Below are 13,721 nucleotides of genomic sequence, written 5' to 3' on the forward strand. Positions count from 1 at the left end.
AGAAACGCTGGAGGAGGAATTAGTCACTGGATATACTATTGTGAACGAAGCCTCACTAGGTAGTTTTTAGATGCAAGGTGGGGATGTTGACTGTGGTAGTGCTGTCCATATTGATATTAGCTTTTACTGTTGTATCATGATGATCTGGTGGTACAAATACTTATTCGTGTGCAGTATAGGAGTGTTGTGTCAGAAACAGAATACTGATGTCCTACCCAGGCCTTTACGGACATAAAGATTTTATCTGATGCAGCATTTTAATTGATTGTTTTATGTGCATACCGTAGATACACACAAATCAGTCAGAAAGATGTTGGTTCTCACTATTTTGGTTCTTTTATATATCTGAATTTTCAACTTTTTATCCTCTTTTCCTTAAGTCATCTGTCTTCATATTAACATAAAATCATTTACAGATCTTCCTTACCATCTTCACTCCGCTTTTACTTTTTTTTTCTTCCCCATCCAAACATTTGCTTCACCCACAGACCCACGAACTCGTAACGAGCTGGAGACGTGCTGCCACCTTCATCCCGGACACAAGAATCCTTACTGCATGGAATTCGGCATTCCAAAGAACGACGCTTTCTACAGACTCTTCGGCTTCGACTGTATCGACTTCATCAGAGGCTTCCCCGGCGTGCCGCAGAACTGTGCGCTTGGTGAGTGTTGGAGCTGCATGAGACAGCCACTGTGAAGCTAGGTGTGCCTTGACGCTGAAGAAGGGAGAGGTCAATCTAGATTCTATTCTATCTTAAGCATGAGTATTGTTGCTATTCCTTTTTCATATTTTCTTAAGGCCACTATTCCATCATGATCATTTTTTTTCTTTTTCTTTTTTTTTTTTTTGTTCTCTTATTTTTTTTTTTTCGGTCTCTTATGTTACATGCACACTCAATATATTAATCTTGCCGACACGATCATCCTCACCAAGTGCCGCCACAAAGATGTCTAAGGAATTTCTAAGGAATTTCTAAGGAAAAATGTATAATAACTGGAAGTGCCAGAAGTACCTGGAGGCTGCAGGTTCTTGTCGGGATTTAGATTGGGGCCTTTGTCGTAATCTTTTGGCCATTCGAACTGCCAGCCATACCCCTCTCTGATAGGTAGCCAGGGAAACAGAGCGGCAGCATCCTGGGCGTGTGTCATCTTTCACTGCATTTCTTTAAAGGTGCACGTTTGAATGACATGGAGTACAGAGTCTGAATAATGTACTTTTTATGCAAGAGGGACTCCAGCCAATGGCTACAAAAAGGCAGAAAAAAAAAAAAAGGCCTGCTGAAGATCCCAGTCCCCAAAGAGTACAGCCAAAAGAATTATCAAAATTAGAGAAATGCCTAGACACTTATTTTCCTTTCCGGTGTGGCAGCTCCTAATCATATAAAGAAGCGTTTCTTCTTACGCAGTCGTGGTCGGTAGTCGAATAACAACACACTCACTTCCACTGTAATTATTGTTTTTCTCTAATGTTAATAATATAGTCTGCTATGAATCTGTCAGGTGTCATGTCCCATAAGACCATAAACATATCAGAGCACTTGGAAATGAGACAAGTACAAAAAAAAAAAAAAGTTAGGCTGGATTTTGGGTCTCGACTGTACCCTTATCAGCCTGTCATTGCTACCCATCTGTCCCTAGTAGGTTACTCAGCTTTTGGTCACGGCTGTACCCCCAATCAGCATCTCACTGCCCCCTCAACACCGCCGTCCCTAGCATCTTTCGTGTCTCCGCAGGTCCCCGCAACCAATTCAACATCCTGACGGGCGTGATCGACGGGAACACTGTGTATGGAGGCAACGATAACGAGGCAAGGTGAGTGAACGCGCACATTCCTTCCTCGCTTGCCAATCTGCAAAAGAAAAAATATACGTTTCCTCCTCCTCCTCTACTTATTTTTGTTTGTTTTCTCCTGTACAGAAACCTTCGTGCCGGTGTGGGTGGTTTGTTGCGAACCCACGACGCCTTCCACGGCCTGTCCATGAAGCACCTCCTCCCCCTCAAGACCGACGTTCCTGATGAAGGCTGCATTCGAGAACACGATGACCAGCGCTGCTTCCTGGCAGGTAGATACTATTGAAGTGTTGACGATTTGAATGCTGTGGAGAGTCTAAAAGGGATTGTACATGTGGTGGTGATTGTGGTGGTAGCCTGTAAGATGTGTTTTATATTAAGAGAGGCATGAAAATTGTGGTGGTGATGATAGGCGCTGGAGTGGTGACTGAAGGGGGTGTAGTAGTGGTAGTCTGTGTTGATGCATATTAATGAGAGGAATTAAGATACTGGTGTGATGTGAGCCTGTGGCCTGTACTATATATCTCATCACGCCATAGGAATTTCGCCGCCCTGGAACACGCGAACATGAAAACACTGCCACACTGTTACGCTGTCACACCTGCTGATTGGCCAATATGTTTTTGTCTATTCACGTAGCTGACTTTATAATCGTACCAAAACCTTTAATTATTTACAAGCACAAAGTTATACACGTACACACAGTCAGGTATCTTACATATAACTCTAGTTTCGATTAAATTTGCTACACATTATAATTAAAACGTGAATGCTTCTGTCAATCAGCGGTCGAGAACATCGGCCAACGACAATATTACTATGTTCGCGTGTCCTGGCGAAATTACTCTGCTAGACTCGACTTGGAATTTTAGTGATAGGTGCAATGCAAGGAACTTTGGATCGTCCTTTGTGCATTGTGTGCCACGTTCTGTGTCATGTTTGTTATCTTAAGTTAGAACGGCGAATATGAACGTGAAGTGTTGTGGAATGTGCGCATGCCAGCAATGGTTACCTCTTTAACATAACTGTCGCCAGGCTTGCCTAAACACAGCCACATAAAGGCCTTCATGAAGCATGCCAGATTTTTGAGCTTCCATGACAAACAGGTGATCCCAGACATTGCCAGCATTAAAGGCTCACTGTTTGCTTCCCCAAGGTGAGATCCGCGTGAACGAGCAGCTGGTCCTGGCTGTGATTCATACGCTCATGATGAGGGAGCACAACCGCCTCGCCGAGGTGCTGGCTCACCTCAACCCACACTGGGACGACGAGCGGCTCTACCAGGTGAGTGGCGGACTGGCCGGGATAGCCTTGTCTTTGATGGTGGCGCATAACGGTGTGTTTGTGTGTATGTGTGTGTGTGTGTGTGTGTGGGAACAACCATCCGACGACAATAGTAAAACCACTGGCAAGGCTGTGGGATCAGACATCGTTTGCCGCAGCCTGCTGGTGCGCTGTGGTGCAGAGCTGGCACTGCTACCTGCCAGAATGCACAGCTGCCTGCAAGGTTCCACGTGGCCTTGCAGCTGAAAATGGGCCAAGTGTGCCCTGTCCACAAGGAGAGCAGCAAGGTACAGTTCCAGAACACCTTGCCTGTCTCCCTGTCGTCAGTCAGCCGAGCGGTTCACCACACGCGTGGACTGGAGTCACTTGCTGTGTCCCCGAGTTTGGTTCAAGGCCGAGGTCACACTGCTCAGTATCCAAGGAGGCTGCAGAGTTTTGCATACCTGAACAATACACAATTGCACCATGAAACCCAGATGTGTGGCTGGGGCCTAGACTGTTTTGTGATGACTAAATCTCATTACTGGTAGCCCCATTCAGGGATATTATTCTGGCTTTACGTTGTATTTCTAATGCAGCATTAAGGTTCCTAAAGTTATATTTGGTTCAAGTTTTATATATGGTTACATATCTTTGAGGGAAATATACTTACTGATATTATGACAAATATTCAGGTTATACACCCAAACGAGTCCATGAATTTCACATTTATTAGAATATGTATATTAACGTGTTGTAGAAAAAAAAAAAAAAATATATATATATATATATATATATATATATATATATATATATATATATATATATATATATATATATATATATATATATATATATATATATATTTATGAAAAGATGTAATGAAGTAACTTATGAAGCAAAAAAGTTCGCGGTGAATACAATATAAAACTAAGAAAATGAGAACACTGATTTCACCGTGGAGGAAAACAAATATGGCGGCGGCCAGGTGATGGAAGACCACAAGTTCACCTTTTTGAAACTTACTTTAGTGAAAGTAAAAGAGGGAAGAGAGCTATTAGTCATAACAGGTGCCTCTTCTCAATTGCCGTTCAGTCTCAAACTGGTCATATCTGTTCTTGGAAGACATTTGAGTGACGGGTGTGATTGGTCAGGATGGCGATGTGACTGGTGTGTGTGTGTGTATGTGTGTGTGTGTGTGTGTGCCATAACTTCCCTCGTGGAGGACGTGAGGCAACGAGAGGCAGGTGGCCCGTCACGACCCACCTTGGCCACTGGGTGATGGAGTGGTGAAGGTGTGTTGTGTGTGGCGTGGCCACCCAGCAAGGGATCAGGGCTCGGTGCTTACTCTTTCACACTGACAGTTGTTTTTGGTGTGTGTGTGTGTGTGTGTGTGTGTGTGTGTGTGTGTGTGTTAGTTATGATTACATCTGGCCTTACGTTTATAATTACACTCTCCCAATGCTAATGCCTCCCTTTCCTACCCCCTGCAGGAGGCGAGAAGAATCGTGGTGGCTGAGATCCAGCACATCACCTTCAATGAGTTCCTGCCGCAGCTGCTGGGCAAAGAGGTGATGGACCACTATGGCCTCCTCTTATCAGACGTGAGTGGATTTATGACCTGAAGAACACTAACACACCCATTCTTCCCCAACATTAGCAAGTAACTTATCATGTATGAATTGATTTGCTCGTGAATGCCAAATCTTGCAACTATACTTTTGGTGTGGCACAGAAGACTCATTCATAAAGTTGCATCAATACGCATTTCATTGCATTTCATAATGTATATGGATGTATATTAACAAGCACAATGGCAGTGTTTAGGCTTGGCAACACACACAGCTTGTTTTCCTCGAACGCTGGTCCAAATGCGCAATCAAAGATTTACTCACCAGTCTAAAACGCAAATATTTGCATGAAGGCAGACACATGTACCAGGAGCTGTGTTTCTGTGGTGATATGAAGCTTCACTAGCTAGGTAACTTTTCATAGCAGTCAATGAAAAGAGCCTTTGCATATGGCTTTCACAGTTCTAGAGTTGAATTTGTGCACTCAGGTGGTGCACATCCATGCTGGTACTGAAATCTTTACAGAGCACATTGTTTGTTCAATCACACATTTAAAAACATTTCACACATACAACTTCCATTCATGGTAGGTGCTGCATTAAAAAGGTCTTCTCTAAACAGGACCTTACATTGGTTAAAGTAAATGAACTGTGAGGTTTCTGACTCCAAGCCAATAACTGTCCCACTAAGGCTATTATTGTTAGGTCTGTAGTATATGAGATCAGGACAAAAGGGTCATAACTTGGAATATGGAAGATTAAGATTGTAAAAAGTCATCCAGACATGGGTGTTGTGAATGACTTTAAAGGAACTGCAGGGCAATGAAAAAATGAATTACCTCTTGTTAGTGGACTGTAACAGAATGAGTAGTATACTCTAACTAATTGTGTTTAGTAAATCTAAGGCAAATATTGGCTAAAACTGTTTCCATTGAATGATTTGGATTTCCCCTGATGCTTGCTTATCACCATTGTTATTGTTATTTCAAGTTCAAGTTCCCCAAATGGCAGCTAATCAAGTGCCTTCTAGCACTTTGTCAAGATTTGCTACATATTTCCTGGTGGTATTACTTCACTTCAAAATATTAAAATTCCTAAAAGTCATTTTTCCCCATTCATGGCAAAACCAATGCAATCTTTCCATTTTTATTCCTTCACTGATGTTCCACTTCTAAGCCTGCTTCTTAATTACTGGACACTTGCATTCTTCAGGGATACTGGAAAGGCTACGACCCTAAAGTGAACCCTGGCATATCAGCCTCTTTCTCTGCAGCAGCATTTCGCTTTGGCCACTCTCTTCTGCCATCCTCTGTGGAGCGCTGGAGTCCCTCTCACAAGTACATAGGTAAGATTAATGAAATGTCATATATTTATTTAGAAAGAATTCAATTCATTCTCAGCTTAAAGTCAGAGTGAGCATTCAATATGATGTGAGCCTTGCAGATGAATCCACACATTGTCAGTTCTTACATCCAAGTCTGTTCTGTTCCCTCATCAGCCTCTAAGCGACTGCATGACTTGATTCGTCAGCCGTATGACATGTTCAGACCTGGTGTGATGGATGAGTACATCATGGGCATGGCCAACCAGCCTTGTCAGACCATGGATGATGGCATTACACAGGAGGTAAGCACTTGTGGCCTTGCCCTCAGTTCCTCACAGTAAACACATTGCTGCCATTTTCTTTATAATTATGTAGGGGTTAACAAGCTAAGCTTACAGCAAAAAGAACCTGGGTTCAAATCATGGTTGAAGCTGAGGTTATTTTATCTTTCCTCCACTCATGCTATAGCATGTGTCCACAGACCAGCGAAGAGATGTGGGGCATAATGCATGTGTCAAGATGGCCTGAGCCTTTGTGCCATGATAAATGGTCCAGTAATCCCTCATATCACTGGACTAATGATAGCTGACTAAAGAAAATATGAATTGAGATCACTAATGCACTTGTGTGTTTGTCTTAAGAATCAAGAAGTCACAACCACATCAGCAGCACACCTCATGGCTTGCCACTGCAGCCTGTCCTTTCCCTCTGTTCTTTCAGTAGCTATCCACAAATCTGTTTAAGAGGATATCTTGTACAAAAATATGAGAAGCAACTCTTGCCCTTTACTAACGTACAGTTTGGAGATATAAATGTACATTGAATATATTTAGTGCACATACTGATGAATGTTAACCCAAAGGTCACCAATCACCTGTTTGAGGAGGCACACGAAAGGTTTGGACTTGACCTGGTGGCCTTCAATATGCAGCGAGGGAGAGACTTTGGCCTCCCTGGATATGGTGCCTATAGGTAAGTGAAGTTACCCCTTGGAGTGATGATGTAGCAGCACTAATTTAGTTTCTTCCTTCAACTTTTTTTGAGAGGTAATTAGTAGGTCCTTTTTCTCCTTAGTTTATTTTTAGCCCCAGGTCTCCTTCTCTTGTGCTTGAGAAATTAATGTGCATAAATGCATAAACTCTCTCTCTCTCTCTCTCTCTCTCTCTCTCTCTCTCTCTCTCTCTCTCTCTCTCTCTCTCTCTCTCTCTCTCTCTCTCTCTCTCTCTCTCTCTCTCTCTCTCTCTCTCTCTCTCTCTCACATTCTTACCAAATTTTCCTGCATATTCTTTTTATACTGTTTAATGGCTTTGTTTTCCTGTAGGATAAAGCATATTGTATAGACCTACTACCTTCATCTCATAAGGACATAAGTAATATTAATCTCAATGTCCATCAGTATGCCTGTCAACTCACATACCGTTACCCTCCCATTGCTCAACAGAAAGTTCTGTGGCCTGGATCCCCACATTTCCTTCCATGACCTCGCCCACCACATGACCAACTACACTGCTTTAATGTACTCGGAGATCTACAAGTAAGTTCAGCCACACCTCAGTGTTGGTATAAGTTTTCAAAGGCAACATTGGATCTGAAATATGAATGCAGGATAATAGTGAGAAATTTACTGATCATCCTCTCTCTCTCTCTCTCTCTCTCTCTCTCTCTCTCTCTCTCTCTCTCTCTCTCTCTCTCTCTCTCTCTCTCTCTCTCTCTCTCTCTCTCTCTCTCTCTCTCTCTCTCTCTCTCTCTCTCTCTCTCTCTCTCTCTCTCTCTCTCTCTCTCTCTCTCTCTCTCTCTCTCTCTCTCTCTCTCTCTCTCTCTCTCTCTCTCTCTCTCTCTCTCTCTCTCTCTCTCTCTCTCTCTCTCTCTCTCTCTCTCTCTCTCTCTCTCTCTCTCTCTCTCTCTCTCTCTCTCTCTCTCTCTCTCTCTCTCTCTCTCTCTCTCTCTCTCTCTCTCTCTCTCTCTCTCTCTCTCTCTCTCTCTCTCTCTCTCTCTCTCTCTCTCTCTCTCTCTCTCTCTCTCTCTCTCTCTCTCTCTCTCTCTCTCTCTCTCTCTCTCTCTCTCTCTCTCTCTCTCTCTCTCTCTCTCTCTCTCTCTCTCTCTCTCTCTCTCTCTCTCTCTCTCTCTCTCTCTCTCTCTCTCTCTCTCTCTCTCTCTCTCTCTCTCTCTCTCTCTCTCTCTCTCTCTCTCTCTCTCTCTCTCTCTCTCTCTCTCTCTCTCTCTCTCTCTCTCTCTCTCTCTCTCTCTCTCTCTCTCTCTCTCTCTCTCTCTCTCTCTCTCTCTCTCTCTCTCTCTCTCTCTCTCTCTCTCTCTCTCTCTCTCTCTCTCTCTCTCTCTCTCTCTCTCTCTCTCTCTCTCTCTCTCTCTCTCTCTCTCTCTCTCTCTCTCTCTCTCTCTCTCTCTCTCTCTCTCTCTCTCTCTCTCTCTCTCTCTCTCTCTCTCTCTCTCTCTCTCTCTCTCTCTCTCTCTCTCTCTCTCTCTCTCTCTCTCTCTCTCTCTCTCTCAGATCAGTGGATGACATGGACCTGTGGAGTGCTGGGGTGTCAGAGCGACCCCTCCCAGGCTCCATGCTGGGGCCTGTCTTCTCCTGCATCATTGCCACCCAGATGCAGCGAATCAGGAGAGGTGACCGCTATTGGTATGAGCTTCCTGACCAGCCTTCCTCCTTCACTCCTAGTAAGTTGAAGTGCATTATGTCATATGAGTTTTGTGTCATATCCACTGACAGATTTTTTTGCTCTCCTTCTCTCTCAATAGTTTCTAATTTTCTCAGGTTTTGCACTTGTCAGTTATTTTGGCATTTGTTACTTTGGGTTTTGTATTGAGAACTTTCTGTTCCCCTTGATCTGCTCTTTTTCAAGGAATTGCCCATTGTTTTTTCTTTTGCTGTGAATAAAGTGAGACCATTCTTAAGTTGGTGAATGGTGTCTTTACAAGTGTGGTGCTTTGTCTGGCCCACCATGTGTGAGGATTGCTGGCCTGGTATATAGGTAGATGAATAATTTAATGATCCACAGAACAACTGGCATCCATCAAGCAGGCCAGCCTTGCAAGGATCATCTGTGATAACAGCGACCATGTGAAGAACATCCAGCTGTACCCCATGGTGCTGCAGGACCCCCGCCTGTGAGTAGAGGTCACACCTAGAACCACTGTTGGTTTGCTACATTATTACTCTGATTCAGATTTCAATTCACAAACTATTAAATGAAGGAATATTATAAAATGCTGTTCCCATTAATAGATAATAATGATGAAAATAATGTTAATTTGCCTGTCTACAGTGGGAGTCAACAAAGCTGGCAGTATTAGGAGCTGGATGGTTTTGCCGACACTCAAAAAATTGTTCTGAACAGTCCATAGCTAAAATATACCAGGACTACACTGTGTAGTTCTGGTCCCCACATTACAGGAAAGATATAGGTCTATTAGAATCAGTACAGAGGAGAATGACTGAAAGGATACAGGGGATGAGGAGTATTCCTTACGAGGCGAGATTGAAGTTGTTAAAATTACATTCTTTAGAGAGACATAGGTTAAGAAGGGGACCTGATAGAAGTCTTTAAGTGGTATAAGGGTTATAACAAGGGGGACGTAAGCAAAATTCTTAGGATCAGCAACCAGGGTAGAACAAGAAATAACATGTTCAAGCTTTAGGTTTAGGAAGGAGATAGGAAAAAATTGGTTCTCAAATAGAGTGGTAGATGAGTGGAACAGACTGAGTAATCATGTTGTTAGTGCTAGGACATTAGAGAGCTTTAAGAGAAGATAAGACAGGTTTATGGATGGGGATAATAGATGGAAATAGGTAGGTATATTTCATACAGGGACTGCCACATGTAAGCCTGGTCGCTTCTTGCAGCTTCCCTTATTTCTTATGTTCTTATACTTTTATTTTCTGATTGGTCTTTGCTTGAATATGGTTGTAAATGATCAGTCCTTAGGGAGTGTTTCATGTGTAGTGTCACATTTTGTTGCATGCACATTTTTTGTAAATATTGAGATTGTTCCATTCATGTAATGATGGGCCATAAGCCTTCGCCATGACCCATTTCCCTCATAAAGCTGGTGATTACACAAAAAACTTCAACAAGCATTAATTTAAGTGTTGTCCGTTGATTAAAGGAGACCTCACTCTTCATTTAATTAAGCTGGGCAGTCCTAAAAAACTTGCCCACTAGCTTTTATGGATGATAGACTACCAATAATTGTTAACTTATAATAATCTCCTCATTTGTCCTGGTTCATGTCTTTGCAGTCTTAACCCTTCAATAAAATCACATCCTTAACATCATTATCATATAGTGAGAAATGTAGCAGCTATACATACTTTTTTATGGAAACTACATTCTTCCTCAAAGATGCATCAGCACTCATGGTAGTGTGGTATATTATATTCTAATATCACTAGTTCTTTACTATAAAATTTCCATGTTTCTTTCTGTTTCATGTCAGCACTTCCTGGAGGGAGAGGTGGGAGGGGAAAAAGGCTGATTCTACTGTCTCCCCATTTCTTTCACATGTAGCTTACTAGTTGTAGATCAGCAGGTATCCTTGATAAAAACCAACAGCTCCTCTGAGATCTGTTCTAGTGTATTTATGCATACAAACCAAATGGCCATGGAAATGTGTAGAAGACACACTAGCCAGAGAATATAAGGGTTAATCAGTGCTCCAAACACTTGTCACCACACTACAGCTCCAGAGCTCCAAATGTGTACACAATTTCATATGCACAATACAATAAGGTCATAATCGTATTATTGTGCGTACCAGCTAAACCCCATCCCTTTCCCCTTTTTCTCCCAGGAACCCCCGGATGTCTTGCAAGAGTGCCCTCATTCCCCACATAGACCTGACGCCATGGATCGAAGCTCCTATAGGCCCTGCTCCTTTACCGTACCCCCCAGCCACTGAGATCAAGGTGAGCTCATCCAAACACCCCATAGAGATACTAAGTCTTTATCATTATTATAACTATAATCTTTTTTACTACATCACAATGGCCCTTCATTGAAGCAGCATTTATAACTCAGTTCTCTATCAGGTCTGATGTTTGAAAAAACTAATTAAATAACTGTATAAAGAACTTAAGGAGTTCAATCAGATGTATGATTACATTAAACCTGTTCATAATAAACCATCCACTCACTAATGTCGCCGAGATGACCACCAGAAGTAACCACAGTCATCATCACAGGGATTGAAGGCTGCATCATTGTACTTTGGCAACCAATCCTTCAACTTTTATGTCCAAAACTGCATGTGTTACATTTTAGGAATACGTAACACTATTGATAATATATACAACTAACAATGTTGAATACCAGTAAATATTATGAATTTTTATTTTCATGTATGAACCTCTTAATTATCCATCATTCAACTATCCATCCAATGGTATCCAGCACCAGCATTTCAGCTGTATTAAAACATTATCCATTATTGATGAAAATTCCTGCACACACTTTGGCACAGGATTCACCATACTTCTTCCCACCAATTAATGGCATGCATATTTGACCTATCCTAACCTATTATAGCACTGTAGCACAGTACCATGTCTTAAGTAACCTTAATGTTTTTTAATACCGTTAGCTATACTTATTATTCTAGCCATTATTATTTTCATCATTATTACTTGTACTTACTGCTGTCATAATGAAAATTATGATAGCATCATGGGACTAGCTCGAGGGAGTAATAATACATTATCCAGCTTTTGACATTATTAGGCCAATTCTTGGATACAGTGTGCTGGATAATGGAGATCACTATATTACTATATAGTATTAATAGTGATAGTCATTCTTGAAGTGTACATACTTCATGCAAAGTTTTAGATGTAATATTGGGGGTTAGGTTGCTGTAGCATGATGATGCAACCTTCAGCCCTTCTGACTGTAACTTTAGTGACTTCTGGTGGTGCTGATCATCTTTATTGCAAAATGTATTATGGGTTTGTTTACATGTAAAATTTCATTACATTCAGGCCACACATTTGGCAACTATAATTCTCTCTCTCTCTCTCTCTCTCTCTCTCTCTCAAGGGATATTTAATATAACAAAAACAACTTATTTACACCAAGTAAAAATGGTCTTGAAATTTAATATGTTAGTCTCAGTTTCATTGCAGTCATTGTCAAATTTTCTATGCAAAGTGTTGAAAAGTAAGAGTTATTACCTTGCTTGTGGAAGTTGAAAAAATTAAAGTTGTGGTGCTAATAGGCACTGTGTATAGGGCACTGGGATGCTTCATGTTTCCATCCATCTTGCAATTGTGTTTTGCACTGTTCTGAGTTTCTATATAACAGGGAAGTGAGGAAGAATGATTATGAACTAAAGAGATCTCTTCTCTAGAAGGAATGAACTTAGAATGAATGAACAAATTCCAGCCGACAGGTGTGGTGTGGACTTAATGGGATATAGAAGAGAAAGTATGGATGGAAAAGGGAGAGGGAGAATGTGAGAAAGATGTTGCCAGAAATAAGAGAGAGGATGGAAGGAGTGCAGTGCAGCAGCATTCTTGCTTCATGATAAAATTGTAAATGCATTGTAGCTTACATTTTACTAGTATAAAAATGATGTGGTGATCCCACCATCCACCATGTTGTTCAGTACTCAACAGAATATTCTTTACTTTTGTCAAAGCACTAATACATTATGATGAATTTTGTTAACTATTTTTTTAGGGTAATATGAGAGAGAGTTCCTGCACCTGTGTGATATCACGCCACCTCGAGGCTTCTGCCTCCAGTCATTTATGTTGCTCCACAGTTGCTCCAAGGCTGCTTACTCTTCCACGAAGGCTGTTTTCATGTTACCCTATACTTTGTATGCCCTCCATCAAAAGCACACTGACATGCCTAGATAATTCCTTTGAAAGAAGCTGGTCACAAAGCCAAGGCAGTTTGTTGGTGCACTAGCACCACACTGCTGACTTCACTACACCAACCAACTCAGTTATTTCCTTGGTTTTGGGGCCAGTTTGATAACAATTATTTGGATTATTACATGTGACCTACCCAGCCATGACTACAGTAAAAAATAAAAATAAATAAATACACAAACACAGCAAATAAACACACACAAAGAAAGCAACTTTGGCTGATGCCCAGGGGTGACTGCACACTAGGATCAGCTGGGAGTAGGAGCCTCAAGATGGCATGATGTCATGCAGGTGCTGAAATTGTGACATGTTGATTTGAAAAAATGCAGTGAGCAAATTTCACCTGAGTAGCTTGGCAAGGGCATCAAGTCTATTTGATGAGTACTGTAGTCTCTGTGGTGTAGTCAGTCTGGTTGGTTGTTAAAATATCCTGCACAAGGTTGAGGTAGTGTCTCCATACTGTGTAAGGAGTAAGATAAGAAAATTGGGATCTCCTCCCCTGTTTATCTCTATATGATGAGACATGGCAAAGAGGTGGGGATTGGATTATATTCTCTTCAAACCCTATTTTTGATTGGAGCGATGGATTTATTCCCTGCTTGTAACTGGATCCTAAGCTACTTTTGTAACCTCATCCCTCTTATAACCTCATTTCTGATTTGTCTGACTCTCTTCAGTCTGTCTCCTGCTTAGCCCATTTGTCAGCCTTTCCACACTAAAAGTATTACTTCTCTTGCCATTTTCTCTTATTTTGAGCAATACATGTTATTTAATCATTGGACAGAAGAATGGTAATTGTGTTGAAAGTTAAAATTAACAAAAGGTGAAATCACAAAGTTGGAAGTGTTCATATCACTGTGATATGTTGGTATTTTCATGGAATC

At 41.6% G+C, this 13,721-nt stretch overlaps 1 protein-coding gene across 1 annotated transcript in view; it reads left to right on the forward strand.

Moving 5' to 3' along the window:
* Positions 1-13,721, forward strand: part of LOC135114958 (peroxidasin homolog) — a 48,834-nt gene that overhangs the window by 30,885 nt on the left and 4,228 nt on the right. Inside the window, exons 7-18 of the mRNA XM_064031279.1 lie at positions 489-662; positions 1,734-1,812; positions 1,918-2,063; positions 2,948-3,075; positions 4,548-4,658; positions 5,837-5,969; positions 6,123-6,250; positions 6,811-6,920; positions 7,390-7,482; positions 8,455-8,624; positions 8,966-9,074; positions 10,758-10,872. Of these exons, the coding sequence (XP_063887349.1) occupies positions 489-662; positions 1,734-1,812; positions 1,918-2,063; positions 2,948-3,075; positions 4,548-4,658; positions 5,837-5,969; positions 6,123-6,250; positions 6,811-6,920; positions 7,390-7,482; positions 8,455-8,624; positions 8,966-9,074; positions 10,758-10,872 (1,496 nt within the window). The remainder of the gene's footprint in view (positions 1-488; positions 663-1,733; positions 1,813-1,917; positions 2,064-2,947; positions 3,076-4,547; positions 4,659-5,836; positions 5,970-6,122; positions 6,251-6,810; positions 6,921-7,389; positions 7,483-8,454; positions 8,625-8,965; positions 9,075-10,757; positions 10,873-13,721) is intronic.

Source organism: Scylla paramamosain, chromosome 2 (assembly GCF_035594125.1).
Source record: "Scylla paramamosain isolate STU-SP2022 chromosome 2, ASM3559412v1, whole genome shotgun sequence".
Classification (NCBI taxonomy): Eukaryota; Metazoa; Arthropoda; class Malacostraca; order Decapoda; family Portunidae; genus Scylla; species Scylla paramamosain.